The sequence below is a fragment of the Gossypium raimondii genome, chromosome 11 (assembly GCF_025698545.1).
Source record: "Gossypium raimondii isolate GPD5lz chromosome 11, ASM2569854v1, whole genome shotgun sequence".
NCBI classification, from domain to species: Eukaryota; Viridiplantae; Streptophyta; class Magnoliopsida; order Malvales; family Malvaceae; genus Gossypium; species Gossypium raimondii.
The window spans coordinates 3817207-3833085 of NC_068575.1; the positions used below are offsets into that span (position 1 = coordinate 3817207).

The 15879-nt window shown below is 29.8% G+C and overlaps 1 protein-coding gene across 1 annotated transcript; it reads right to left on the reverse strand.

The window, feature by feature from the left end:
* Positions 1 to 612: 612 nt before the first annotated feature.
* LOC105761288 (protein CUP-SHAPED COTYLEDON 2) lies at positions 613 to 2883 on the reverse strand. The gene is made up of 3 exons (XM_012579064.2): positions 2405 to 2883; positions 2035 to 2318; positions 613 to 1455 (listed from the first exon to the last, which is right to left on the reverse strand). Exons 1-3 carry the CDS (start codon positions 2583 to 2585, stop codon positions 847 to 849), a joined length of 1074 nt encoding a protein of 357 aa, XP_012434518.1. The 5' UTR covers positions 2586 to 2883; the 3' UTR covers positions 613 to 846.
* Between the last annotated feature and the right edge of the window lie 12996 nt (positions 2884 to 15879).

The window sequence follows — 15879 nt, forward strand, 5'->3', positions numbered from 1 at the left end:
GATATAGTGATAGAAAATATTATATTTTAGTGATAAATTTTAAATTTGAACTTTAAAATTTATTATTAGGAACAATGACTATAAACATAAAATGATCAATCTTGTTAATTTGTAAAATTAATATAAAAAATCTAGTTATAAAAAATATTCCTAAAAAATAATTTTTACCTCTTTCAACTTTTAAATTTATATTTTTATTAAATCACCAAAATAAATGAAAAGTTAATAAATATTAACTTTGCTTAAGTGGACTATCACGTGAATGTTACATAAAAATTAATTATTTTTATAAAAATTCCAAAAGAAAAATAAAAAGTTATTAAAATTATTTAAAATTGTAAAATAAAAATATTACATTTTTGAAATTAAAATTATTAATCTATATATTTTGAAGTGATTTGAAAAAAAATAAAAAGACTTAAATGATTATTTTTAAAATTGGAGAGCTAAATAAGGAATTAGGTTCTTGTTATGAAACAAATAGTCACTTTCTTAGATCTTAGGTACCCAAAAACTAGACATGAATATATTTTTCCAGGAAAAGAAAACTAGATATGGCCAGAGAAAAAAAAATGGGGGGAATTGACTGTTGTGATCACATCACACACCACATTTTAAAACGCTTTTATCAGCTTTGGATAAGTCACTTTCATCTGAGCAGCAAAGGAAAAAAAAACTAAGATTAAACTAATAGCAATAAGCATTAATTAATTACAAACATGTGATAATGAAAATCTCAGTAGTCCTTTTCCATGCCTACTCCTAGTGACAACATAATTAGAGATAATGATAAGAGAAAATTCCAAGCACCAATAATGGTGGAAATTCCTCTTTAAGTTTAGTAGTTTAGTAAGTCCACATGCAATCAAGCTCAGTTGGACCAATTGATATCTTGTTACCACCAACAGACCCATCGTTAATTTCTTCGGAAAAAGCTCCCCAGTTGACAGATGAGCCACCGTGAAGCGTTGGTGCTTCAATTGTTGGCTGGGAGAAAAAGAGAGGGAGCTGCAAATTCTCCTCAAGTGACCTCAGGGTTGGAAAAACGGAAGCACCCACATTTCTTGAGTACTTCGCGAGGGGATCAAAAGTGGTGTTGATCATTTGGGGTGGAGGTGGAAATGCTTTGTCGAAACCAGGGTGGAACGCCGATGGGGCGGTTGTGGTGGTGGCAGTGGCAGAGGCGGCTGTAGCAGCAGTAACGGTGGAGAAACAGGACACGTGCTCGGATTGAACATAATTGTCGTAAGAGAAGCTGTCGTGATCAGTGGTGGCAAAGGCAGTTGCGGTGGGATCTAAGAGAGGTGGAAGGGAAATCGATGAAGGAGAGCTTGGCTCTTGATAGACGGCAATGGAGGCGTTCATCCGGGTCTTCTTGGCTCCTCGGCCTGTGCTGCTGGTGGCACCATTGGCGGAGCCACTCTTCTGAAACACCCTGGATATCACCCATTCATCCTGGAATAATAGAAACGTTTAGCATTTTGTAAATTATGATTACTCTTCATCCAAGCAACTGGTGGTCAATATAACAATGAAACAAAGGAGAATGAGAAAGTAGTATTTAAGAAATCATATTATTGGTCTTGAAAATCCAACATCAAATGAATATTAATGAAACCCAAATACAATTATCAATCCCACAAGGAGTTTCAGCACTAAATTAGAAATGGGAATTGCATAACCATTGGAAAAAGTGCAAGAGACATGGAATTAATAATTTCCCAGAAGATAGTATAATTGCTTTATGGGGATAATAATGACGAAGTTGTGGGTATTTAAATCCCAAAAAGAGACAGAAGCTTTTCTATATTATTAAGATTTCCCCAACACACCTTTTCCATCTCTTTAAATGAAGAAAACACCGTACGGAAACAATAATACTTCTGTATATTTTTTAAGCCAAATCATGAACACTATGCACTTACACTACAGACCAGAATTCAAAGATACTTCAGCTTTGGGAACAAGAAAACATTGTTCAGTGTTAATTTTCATGAAAATCTTCAAAATGATCAACATGTTTAGACCTCATACCTTCGAGCTTCTGGAGAGATAATGGTAAGCAAATTTGCCTTCAAGACGATATTCATGCATGACCCAATTGCTTTTTACACCTTTAGGGGCTCTTCCTCTATAAAAAACAAGGGTTTTCTTCATGCCAACAAGTGCACAAGTCTTTGAACTGTAAATCTCTCTATCTTTACCAGTAGCTTTCCAATAACCAGCTTCAGTAGCTCGGTTAGTTCTTAACCCAGTTGGGTACTTCCTATCTCTCAAACTGAAGAAATACCACTCTTTCTCTCCCATCTTTGCCTTCCCTGAACCATTGTATAACCAAATCACACAAACCCAAATTACAAAAAGAAAAGGGTAGGTCGTAAAATATGTTCAAATGATCACTTACCAGGAAGTTCCCAAGGTTCAGACTTGTTAAGATCAACTTCAGCTATAGCTCTACCAGCAAAACCACTATCAAGAACTTTCTTTAAGAGATAGTAAGTAATGAGCTCTTCATCAGTTGGATGGAAACGAAAGCCAGGTGGTAAATGAGTATCACCGTTGTCAAAATGATAGTAACTATCCATACCCAAAAACCAAAAATCAAACAAAACCCTTGGCTTGAAAACCAGACAAAAAACCCTAGACTTCAAAAACCAAAGTTCAACATCATGAAGTGAAGAGAGAAAAGGGTTTTCATTTGATGAGGAATGGAGAAGAAAGGGTGTCAAGGAGGGATTTGATGAATCCGGTGACAAGGAAAAAAGGCAAAATAATGAATATATATTGAAAAAAAAAATCTGTGTTTTTGCTCTGTACCGTCCTCTTCCGATATCTTTCTCTTCTTTTTCCAAAGAGAGGGAAATGGGAACTGATTATGATAAGATGGAAAAGTGAAAAGGGGGTTCATGTATATAAATATTTTTTTTTTAATTTAATACACATAAATATTTTTTAAATTTATATAAATAAAAAGTTAATATAGGATTTGTAATTGGGTTTAGCTTTAATATTTAATATTGTATCTAAGTTTTCTTTTCCTTTTGATAAGTTTGTCATTCAATTTGATACTTATAATTTTTCAATTGAGAAAATATATCATTTGGTACTTGACTTTGATTTCAGTATTTAATTTGGTATTTAAGTTTTTCTTGTTTTAATTTGATACTTAATTTTAGCTTTAATGTTCAGTTTGATATCCAAAATAAATGGCATCATATGCACAGTGAAGCTAGAAATTTTTTAAGGGCTAAAATTAAATTATAAATTTTGCGATAGTAAAATACAACTTCATTATTTTAATAGTCTATAACTTTATAAGTTTTAAAGGGTTAAATTAATTTTTATTATTTTTAAGGGTCAAAGTTTACCTTTATTAATTTAAAATTTTAAATAGTCTAAATAGAAAATTTTCTATTTTAAAGGGTGGGGGCCTACCAATCACCCTAGCTACACCATATGGTCCAATAAATGTTTGACATATTTACTCTAAAAAACATAGGTACTTATTTGAGACAAAAAAAGCCTTTAAATAACATTGAAGTCAAATTTAAATATTTAACTTGGACAAAAAATCAAATATAAATTTGAAAAAACTCAGATACCAAAATGAATATTGAAGCCAAACTTATGTATCAAATTAAAATTTAAAAAAACTCAAACACCAAACTGAATATTGCAAAAAACTAGTACCTAATAATATATTAACCTTTTAATGCGATACTTGAGTTTCTTTTATCCAAAATATAAAAATTTAGTTTCATTGTTCATTTTGATATCCGAACTTCTTTTTATCCCAATTAAACATATATATGTGGTGTTTTGTTAGAGCATAATGTCAAATAGTTATTGAGTCACATAATATTATTTAATATAAATATTGTATTTAATATCAAAATTAAACTCAAATACTAAATAATATAATATACTTATATAAAACAAATTATTAAGATATGATTATGAAATATAAAGAAAAGTGTGATAAAAGAAAACAGATGTAATTGGGTTGCAGGGAATGGGGGTGTAGCACAGAGGTGGGTTCTGCATTTGAGTATGCGTGCGTGTGTGAGGAAGTGTGCAGGTATCTCTCTTGTCAGTGAAGAAAAAAAAAAGGAGGGAACAGAAAGTAGGTTTTAATGAGAGAGAAAAGAAAGTCCCTTTGCCTATTTTTCTTTTTAGAAGAGAGAAAGGAAAGGAAAGGAAAATGGAGAGAAAAGGAAGCGAAAGGGGGAGAGATTTTCCACCATGTAAATTGTAAAACAATGTACCAATAAAGCTGCTTCATATCTCTTCATGTCAGCACAGTACAATAATAAATTATATCAAATTCCATCCACACCATACTAATCACACGCTACCTTTTTGTGATATACATTATAATTTTGTATTTTTATATTACTTTTTATATTGTTTATTTAATCATAGTTAGGAGTGTCAACAGCTGGGTTTCGCAGGTCTCACCCTATTTCGCACCCAATTGGATGGAAATTGGTACAAGTTTCATGGATGGTGAGATGAAGATGGAAACAAAAATTAAACCTATCATGAGTATGAGTAGTGGGCGGAGATGGGAACAAAAATTTGACCTACAATTTTTTTCCTAATTTTAACACCTCACCTCTTTCATTTCTCACTTTCTCTATTTTACATAAAAACTCTAAAATTACTCACCATTACTTCACGCCGCAACTTACAAACTTGAAGCTCTTGTTTAACTAATACTTATAAATATATTATATGAAGTAAATCACGAGACAAATATAGCGGAGATTAGGTGGGTTTAAGGATCCACATGGGTGATGGGAATGAGAATGGTTTTAATCTTCCAGGTCGTGGGGCAGAAACGAGAATAGATACGGGGAGCACCCCACAACCGTCCCGTCCAATTCACATCCCTAATCATAGCTCCATTATACAATTATGTAAATTAGGAGACATCACTTGTTAAAATATCTTATATTCAATCAAATACGAGTCAACTCAAATTCGGACCAAATTATGATTTAAAAAAGTTATGAAAAGTTTAATTTTGATTAACTCAAATCAATCCCGAATCATTAAAAGACTTTTTAAGGTCTGACCCGAATATTTGGAATTTATCATGGACCAATAGTTCAATCCTAAGCAATTCTACTTAACAATCTTTTTTTCTTTGATCTTTAATGAAAGCTTTAGTATGTTCAAATTCAGTGATTATTCTTTCTTTTTGTTTTTCTTTTCATTTATGCTTGTTTTGGTAAGACCGTAATCAGAAGTGAAAAAAGCCATGGACAGGACAAACTATCTCTAATAACAATAATAATAATAATAATACTCGCTAGTGAAGAAATTGAGGGTTTCACTATTTTCACAGTAAAGATTTCCACAGGGAGTAACTAAGCAAAAAAGCTTGCTTTTTTATTCTAGGCATGTGCCCTTGTTGCTTGCTAACAAACTGAGGGTTTTGGACCTTTTCTTTTCTTTTTTTTCTTTCTTAATATTTTATCAATCAAACTTCAGCAAATGTTTGATTTTTTAAAAATTATATAATTTTTTGGTACAAAATATTATATAAATTTTATTTTGCTCAAAAATTATATTGTTGAAAAATCAAACGTCTGGGGTTTGTCTAGATTTATTTTAATTTAGATTTTTTTATGTACCTTACATATATAATAAGTAATGATTATATACTATTTACTGTAATAAAATGTTAGTTCAAATTAAAAGTAATCTAATATGGTTAAAGTTGATTAGACTTCAGTTATTAAATAAGATATGAACTAAATATTTGTAGATACTTAAATAACTAATTTTTAATTGATGATTGGTTATTTAGAAAATTAGATTAATGCTAAAAGTTACATATTAAGATTATAATTCTCAAATTACATATAAAATAATATTTTTAACATCCTATCTTCAAAAAGAGAGAATGCTTTGAAAAATAAAAACCACAAGGCTCAAATATTTTAACATATTGATGGATTTAGATAAGCCTCGACACTTAATTTTTAGTTTTAATGATTTGATATGACATATCCTAATAGATTAAGTTTTATATATGATATTTTACGATTCTAACACTAAATATATATTCTAGTTAATAGTCTAGTTTTGGTCTATAATGATTATTAATTATTTAGATGTATACTATTTATATTTGTATTGTGATTGTATTTATATTTATATTTATAATTGTTACTATTAACCATAATATATTTAGTGTTAGAATAATAAAATATTATATGCAAAACTTATCTTAGATCATTTAGAATAAAATCGATTTTGTTGTTTTCTTTTTAACTCTAAAATAATGTTAAATTCTCTTGAAATATATATATATATATGAAGTTTTAAATAAATTATTGGATTGGAATATACAAAATGTAAAATTACTTTTATTGTGGTAGGAATTGCAGTAGCTTCTACGTTGCCATGCCCCCTACCTATATTTTGGTGGATTGAATGCTAAGTGCTAGATTAGTTGATTTTTTCAGCTGGTCAAGATTGTTTTTAAAGAATCTCTTCTTTTTTCTGAATTTTCCAGACTGAAGTATTGGAGTATGGACAGCAATAAAGAATAGAAAAAAATTTTGATTTAAACAATCATGATTAAATAAATTTTCATCCTATTCTTTAAGAAAAATGTATATAATTCTCATAATTCTGTGTATTTAATAAAAAGTTAATCGGTGTCTAGAATTAGAGGTGCTCATGGGCCGATCGGTCCGGCTTGACGGCCCACCCGAAATATGAGAGGGTTTGGGTAAAAATATAAGCCCGAAATATGGGTTTAGGCAAAAAAAGAGGCCCGTTTAGAAAACGGTCCGGGCCTCGGGCACCACTTTTTTGGCTCAGGCCCAGCCCGGCCCAGCCCGAATATATAATAAATATATATTTTTATTTTTTAAATTTTAAAATATTTTTAAAATACTTTTTTTATTTTTTTATTTTTAAAATAAATTTTTGGTGTTTATTTAAAAAATAGGCCGGACTCAGGCTTAGGAATGTTTTCCTGGGCTGGGCCTGGACAAAATTTCATGCCCATATTTCGAGCCGGGCTAAACGCGGGCCGAAATTTTTTCTAGGCCCAGCCCCGCCTATGAGCAGCTCTATCTAGAATTGCTGGTCATATTGACATACAGAAAAAAAAATTAATATATTGGTTTAATTTTATAAAATGCAAATAAGTTTTAAAATGATAAAAAAACAATTAAATGGATTAAATAGAGTACGAAATTATGACATCGATATAATGTTTTATAATTAATATGAAAATAATAGAATAAATGTAGTTTATCTTTTTCTATATAATATTGGGTAAAATGCGGGTAATATGATTCAAAGTTGTGTCAAATAAGTGTATGATAAGAGCTTTAATAATGAATTTAAAATTTAAATTTAAATTTCATTTACTATATAAATTGTTATGTTTAAAATTATAAAAATAAATTTATTAAATGTATAAATGTTTTAAAATTCAAATTTACTACTAATTAATCATCTAAATCTTTGGATTTAAAATTAATACTGAATGTTATATATGTATGCATGTTATAATTTAATGGTTTTGAAGTCTAAATTCTCAAAATGGTACTTAAGGAATTGATTAGATATAAATGCCAATCCATTTTTATGGACGATGCTCATTATTATGGTTTAATTATGCCACTAATTTAGATATTTTAAAATTTTTAAATTTAATTTTTTATAATTTTAATAATTTAATCTTCGCACTTATTTAATTTAAAAAATTAAAATCTATTTGATAACCACTCCATAAATTTGAGTATATCAAATGGCGCTCGAAAGGGAGCACTTGAAAATAAATTCAACTGTACAAGTAAAATGATTTTAGGGTATGATGTTGGCAAATCGTTTAAATGATTTGTTTTTTGTCGAAAAATAATTTTTTAATAATTTTATATTTTAAATTAAAAACAAACTTAGAATTTATTAATGAATTGTGCAAATTTGATAATTGAATTTGTTAATTTTTTAAAATTAAAATTAAATTGATAAAATCTAAAACATTGATATCACGTTAATGATTTAATTTAACGGAGTAATGATTAAAATATTAAATACCAACAATGTTAAGCACTAAAATAGAATCTTTTGAACTTAGATAACTAAAATAAAAATATGCTAATAATTAAATAATTACTAAATATAATTTATCTAAAAATTTTACTTTTTTTACCATACTTATAACTGTTAATAATCTTTCTAATTTTTAAATAATAAGATAACCGTGTTTACATTTTCAAATCTATATTCTATTGCCCTATTAATAATAATATTATTAATCAAATTAAAATTTAATTTGAAGTCATGAAATGATTAAGATTTAGAAGAATGGAATGGAATATGAAATGATGAAATGATTGAATTAAGATGAAGATTAGCATGCATGCATCATTTCAACCAATCCCATCCACCCATCAAAGCATTACCAATGAGAAAAGATGTATTTGATGGTATGAGATATTGACGCATCATGCTCGCATTTTAAGGTTTTTATCAACAGGCTTTACATCAAATCGTTGCGTTCAATCTGCATGCTTAAGTCTTTCATTTACCCCAATTCCATGTTTTTTCTTTCGCAACTGGTCAATGCCCTCCTCCAACAGTACTTTCCCATTTTAGCTACCATTAATTATCTCCCTTCATTTTCTCTTATTTTTTCCCTTCGCCTCCACTTTTGTAGTTTGTATTTTATATTTATATAATTGTTTTTTCTAAAAATTAATAATTCTATCAAAATCTTGTATATTAATTAAATCTATAATTCACCCTTCCATTTTAAATATATATAAATTCAAACTCAATACGATACTTATCGAATTAAATTCACATTATTAATCAAATTGAATTCAAGTTTAATAATATTTTGTTTACCAATATAAAAAACATGGATTCGAGTGCATTTGAAGTGTATTATCCTCCTACTTAATGGTTAGAGAGGAGTTATGAGTAGTTCTAGACATTATATAAAAAACAAATAAAATCGAATTGATAAAAAAATTTCAAAATTTTTTATGTTATTACTTTCATACATTATTAATTCTAAGTATAGTTATCAAGCCAAGTAGAGAGATAATCATGAGGGCCAAAGGCCTCCCATTTTAAAAATCTTAATTAGACCATTAAGATCTTTTAAAAATTTTAGTTACCCTATATTGAAATTTATCACTAAATCTTTCAAAATCTTTTAAAAAAAATTAATTAGGTCCCTCCAAAATTTTTTTGTCAGTTCTCATCAAGCCTTTAGATTTTTTTTTTGAAAGCTTAAAATCTCTAATTTTTTTTTGAAAATTTTAGTTACTCTCCTGCTCAAAAAATCTTAACACCAAGATTCTCCATTGGAGCTGAGCTTGAGCTTGAATATGTAAAAACTTAATGAAGCTCTAGTTTGAGCTTGGGTATAAAAATTATTAAACGAGATTAATCAAGCTTGATAAGCTCAACTTTATCTCGAGCCAAATTTGAGCTTAAAAATTAATGTTTGATTAATCTTGATTTAAGTATTAAACTTCAAATTTCAAACTTGAATTTATCAATATTTGCACTCAACTCGACTCAATTACACCTTAAATCTTAACCATTGCCCTTTGTTAATCGGTCAGTTAACCGAATTAATTCGGTCGGGGGTCAGTTAACGGTTAATTCGGTTCGAAATTGGTCGGTTAACCAAATTAACCTAATTTAATAAATAATATTATAATATATAAGTATTCAGTTGGTTCGGTTAATTTTTTGGAAATATAAATTAATCGGTCGGTTAAGTCGGTTAATTTTTTATATGTTTTATACTTGTTTTAACCAAAAATAAAAATATATATAAATTTCGGTTAATTCGGTTAACCAACCGAATTAACCGAAAAAGTTCGGTTCGGTTAATTTTTTAGAAAAAATTTCGGTTCAGTTAACGGTTAAGGGTTTAAAAGGGTCAGTTAATTAAGTTAATGATAGTTCGGTTAGTTAACCGATTGAACACCCCTAACTTGCCCTATGCAAGCAAAATCCCTAAAAACATTTTGCAAAATGGCTTGATTAAAGATCATATGCAACTTTTATACCAAACTAAAAATAAATTTAGTTATAGCAATTAGAACTTAGGTTAATAGCAAAAATCATATGATAAGAAATTTAAGATTTCTTATTTGGATCTCATTATATTATAACTTTTTATTTTAATATAAAATATATTGATTAAACACTTTATAGTTTGAAAAGGCTTATATTATGTATTAATTTGTATTTTTGATTTTTAATATTATTTATATTATTTAAATCTATTTTACGATTCACATTCGATGTTATTGTCCTTTCCAACTATATTTATGATATAACACTATGCCAAATATTATAGTAAATAACTAAATATGGGTTAATTACTTTGAGCTGAACATAACTTTATTTTCATATATATAAGAAATCTTAAGTTTCATCAAATTACAAAATTTAACTCAGATTATCAATAAATTAAATATTTATCTCGATGAAATATTTAAAAAATCACATACACATGTAGAATTCTCTCTCTTACTAAAACCACTTTACAAAGTTAACCTAAGAAATTTTATTCATTAATATTTGAATTAATAATGTAAATTGATAGAACTAAATGTTTATGAATTAAATATAAGTTGATTATACATTCAATTACCCAAAAAGCATTATTAGTTTTCATAAAATTAAGAAAAATATAATTTGGCTTGTTTATTAGGTAAATGGCAGTTGACTTTAAAAAAGCCACAAAAAGAAGAAAATAAAAATTAAATTCTCTATTTTCTTAAAAAGATTATTAGTTTTTCATAAAATTAAGAAAGAAAACAAAGAAAAAAACAAAAAACCCTTTAACCGAGAGATTACTTAAGAGGACCACGCCTGACGACAAGGTGAAGTAAGCTGCGCCGCCCTCCACCTACGGTGCTTTGTAGTGCGTGTCAGGACCCTCTCCTTTATTTTGGCTCAATGCTTCTCTCTTGGCTAATATGCGCCCCGTATCTGAGCACTGCGCATAGAGCCTATAGGCTAGAGCGTGATCTTATTTAATTTTGTATAGCTGCAGTGCCAATAATGAGAACTCGTACACTCTGGCTCTGATCGTGACACGTCAACTTCCATGGTGGGATTTGGTGACGTGGCGTGATCTTAGGTGGGGTTATTTTACAACCTGGAATTGATTATTGTACTTGTGCAAGTTTTTACATTGCACGAATGGATAATGTTTTCTTTTTCTAAATTCTACTATATATTATTTTGAACTTTAATTGATTATTCTAAAATCGCAGCTCACTTTTAATTTTTTTTGTTCATTTAATTATTCTATTAATATAATTACTCAAATTGATCACTTTTGTTAAAATTTTCCTTAATCTATTAATGGATGGTTGATATTTTTTTTCTTTTATAATTACTCCAAAACACTTTTTTTTTCACCAATCTTCATCATGTCCATCCACCCCTACTCCCCAATACCATGTAGTTTACCCTTAATACAATTATAAAAAAAAAGGCTAAATTTTGAGGATAGTCCCTATACATATCAATTTATGCAAATTTAGTCTCTTTAATCTTTTTTTTGACAAAAAAAGACCCGAAGGTCACAACCTCAAATTAAATTTCATCGGGAATAACAATGTTATGAATATAGCTAGGATAGTCTCTCTACTCTTATTTGCTCAAAATTAATCCTTCTACTTTTTGTTTCGCTCATTTGTAGTCTCTTATTAACTTTTTTCGTTATCTCTATTAAAAAATTAGAAACATTTATTGCCTTTATTTTTCAATTCCCATCAAAACTATCTCCTATTTCAATTCCGACTTCTATTTCAAATTCCACCAAAACTTATCTCCTATTTCAATTTCAACTTCTAAATTTGCTTTTTTTAAAAGTTATTTATTTATCTTTCTATTTTATTGTAAAATATATAGAATAATCACCTAAATTATATCTTATTAATTTTAAAGTAAACTATAGTCTAAAACTAATCTACATTAATTTCTAATGTTGGCCTAATATATATATATATCCTAATGTTGTCGTTGAAACTACGAAGAAAAAGATAAAAAAAAATTGAAACTCTATCTTGTCACCTAATCAAACTTTGAAAAATAATCCTAAAAAATTAAGGAAAACTACACCGTTAATCACTAAACTATGGGTAAATTTTTATTTTGATCACTTATTTAAAAAAGAGTTTAATTTAAGTCATTGAACTATTAAAGGGTCAAAGTTTATCAAATTCATGTCCCGCATATTCTCAAACATTAAAAAATGGGTTTGAAATGTCAAATGTTAAGTTTGTGATTTGCCATAAATTACACTATTATTTACATCCTTTTATACATAACTTTGGCTTGTTTAATAGCTAAATTAAAACATCTTAGTATATATTTAGGTTTTCATGTTTAAAGTAATAAATTATGCTTTTTAGTACTTGTTATTACATTTTATATATCTAAATAAGGTTACATAGTTTTGTAGGGCAAATCGGGAGTTAAAGATGCATATTCAGGCCAAAACTGATGCCTATGTCGCGACACTAAGACATTGATGTCTCAACATCGAAGACAAAAGCCAAAAACAAGTCCTGGAGCAAAGCTGTCTTCGATGTTACAACATGCTCCTTGTTGTGTCGTGACAAACCCCTTATGTTGCAACATAGCCCCTGCATAGCCCAAAAAGTCATGCATGTGGTAATTACGTTTTGGATGGAAATTAGGTGTATTTATCCTAGTCGAACTCTAAGGACTTTAAAGACGACTTAGGCATTTTAATATTCTGAGTTTAGCATATATAAAGGCCATTGTAATCAGTTTAAGCACACAATTTTAGGGAGATGGAAAATATACTTAGGGTTTTTATTTTGTTCTTAGTTTTTACTTAGGGTATTTTATGTTCTTGTAATATGAAGATCATATTCCAAAGTGAAACTCTCGCGAGTGGAGATTGTTCCGGAGCCACGCTTTCATCGATGAATCCATGATCATCTCTTTCCTTTAGTCTATTCTTTATACCTCTTTCTTAACATTGTTAATTGAATGTTTGTGTAAAGATTAGAATCAATTTATACTTTATCTATATTTTGCACGTTTCAATTGTATTAATCTTATTAATTGATTGAACGGTATATTTTTCTTAGCGAATCAATTATTTAGGAGAGGAAGAACTTAACCTCTAGGCTTGATGACCCTAGGAAGTCATTTAGGTGTGAATTAACCCAAAAATTGGTATGGCCTATCCGTGAACACCTTATCCCCGAACCGGTCTAAACTGTGAGGTCGAGAGATAAGTAGTAATTACTGACTCATTAGATTACTTGAACGCCGAGAGGCGCAACTAGGTTGATGACTAGTTGGTTGAATAAAACCCTACATCAATAATTAATTAGGTAAAATAATTGGATGTAGGCTAATGGAACTCGCATAGTCGAAACAATGGATAGGAGAAACCGATACATGAACTTAAGAGTAGATGTAGGCTTAATTCAATTTATTTAGCTTATTAATATTATCATAATCTTGCTTCCATATTAACATTACTAATTCGTGACTCGAGCAGATTATTAATTATTTTCGGTAATTAACTTGATAGTAGTTTTCCCTAAACTACAATCCCTTAGGTATGATCCTCGGAGTACTTATCTACTTTGTTGTAACTATATTACAACCTGACTCGTATACTTGCAGACACCGACTTAATTCCATATTTTTGTAGCAGTATTTACACTTTAGAAGTTAGTACATTTAGAGATGGTTAGTTTGATATACAACAAATTATCCCTAAATCAATTTTGTTCATATAATTTTTTAAGAAATTATTTTCAAGATATTTTCTAAAAATGAAAAATAAGATTTTAGGTTGCAATAGGACAAGTGCGGTACCCTAAGAGAAAGGAGTAGTACCCAAGAGTCAATGAGCAAATTGTCTTAGGGGTACCAGGCATTTTCGGAAAAATGTGCAATACCTAAGAGTCAGTAAGCAATTTGAGACAGAGGTACCACACCCTTCTCAAAAAGGAATCGCACCCCTTCTGGTTCCTCAAAGCCTTTTGTTTCCCAAGTACCTTACCCCACATGAAGAGGTACGACACTCTTCCCAACTAAGGTGTTGGATCTGGTGCCCTAAGTGTAGTATTTTCGTCTAAAAACACTTGTAATTTTTTCGAATAGATTGGTCAATAAAATTGTTCATGAATTACATTAATACTTTGTATATTTTTCTCACATGATTTTTGTACACAAAGAAAAATAGAAGTAAGTGTTGCTCAATGGTTGTCTAATGTTAAACTAATATTAAGCGGTATTATGTGGTTGAATCGTAATATAAAAAGATAACTTGTATTAGTAGATGAACTTAAACAGGCTATTAGTCTAATAAAAAAATGAGTAAATCGATTGAAAGACTAATATATTGCCTATCAAGTCCAATTGGGGAGATGCTTTGTCTTAGGCATCGAAACGGTTGACTCCTAGAAGACAGAGACATAGATGTGACTGACTAGACTAGTAGTTGATGGGTGTCGAATCCACCAATATAAACCTATGCCTTAGTTTGCAAAATATGCAGTATAGGGAGTAGGGTCGATCCCTCAGAGACTGGTTTATTGTAAATTGTCGTTCGCTTGACCAGATTTATGTAGGGGCAGCTGTCGTGCCCAAGACGTTCGGGGGGAATAAAAATTTGAAAACCTGAAATAAACAGAAAAATAACGTAAAAAGTAAAAGTTGAAAACAAAATAATAAAAACTGTGAAATAAATATTAAGAAAAATTAATTAGAATGAGCTCCGCTTTAGGCACGAATTTTCCTCGTCTTTGAACCGATCCTCGAAATTGGATGAACTCCTCTTTTCCAATAAGCTAGTTATAGCTACCAAGGACGCCTCAGACACCAACTCTTCCTTGTGTAAATTAGTTATGGAACGTCCAATAACTAATTCTTACCGATCGAACAACCATGAAACGTTCGTGATTTAGAACTCCGGCAGCTTTGCGTTCTAGAAGAGCCTAGCTCGAACCAATGCCCTCAACCGCGTGGGACATTTAAATCCGGTTACTACTTCCCTTGACAGAACCAAACAACAATATCCACTTGGCACGCCAATGTGTTCACAGAAAACCGATTAGAAACGTTCCTTTGAATTCCAATCAGACGTCTAACCACACTAAATCAAACAGCGTCTTTTTGACTTAGTGTTGATCGACTTTATGAGTTGACAAAATCATACTCTTAATCCGAGAAGTAATAAGTACTGGAATTTTAGGAGTTAAATGGCTCGGGTTCGTAACTCACGGGTTTTGACGAGGCTAATTTTGGCCTAAAGCTGAAAATGGGTTTAGTTGGCTAAGGTTTGTGGCATGTTGGTATTTGATAAATTAAATAAGGTAAATGAGTGAAAAGATGGGTGATGTGATTGATTATGGGGGTTGGAAAAATATATTAAAGTGGGGTGGTTGACTATTGGGAATGAAAAGAGAATTTGAAAAAGAAATTATAAATTGGAATTTTTAGGAATTGAAAGTAAGGAAACTAAAGACAAATAATAAATTGTGAATAGTTGAAAGTAAAGGTAAATGGTGGTTGGCTACTGGAAAGAAATTGAAGGAAAGGAAACTAAAGGAACAACAAATGCTACGTGAGAAAAGAGAGAAAATGTATTGAAAGATGAAAGCTTAATATTTTTGATTCATGCTTAAAATGAACAATGTAACATCTATTTATACTAGTGGCCTTACTAAATTAAGAGCCAACTAGTATAGAAAATCAAGGAAAATTAATCCATGATATAAAAATATCCCAAAATTATCTCCCACTAAGTCAACAATTTCAACTAATTATTCTTGGAAATATTCTGCTTTGATCCTCCTTCTTTGCTTCTTTCTTCAA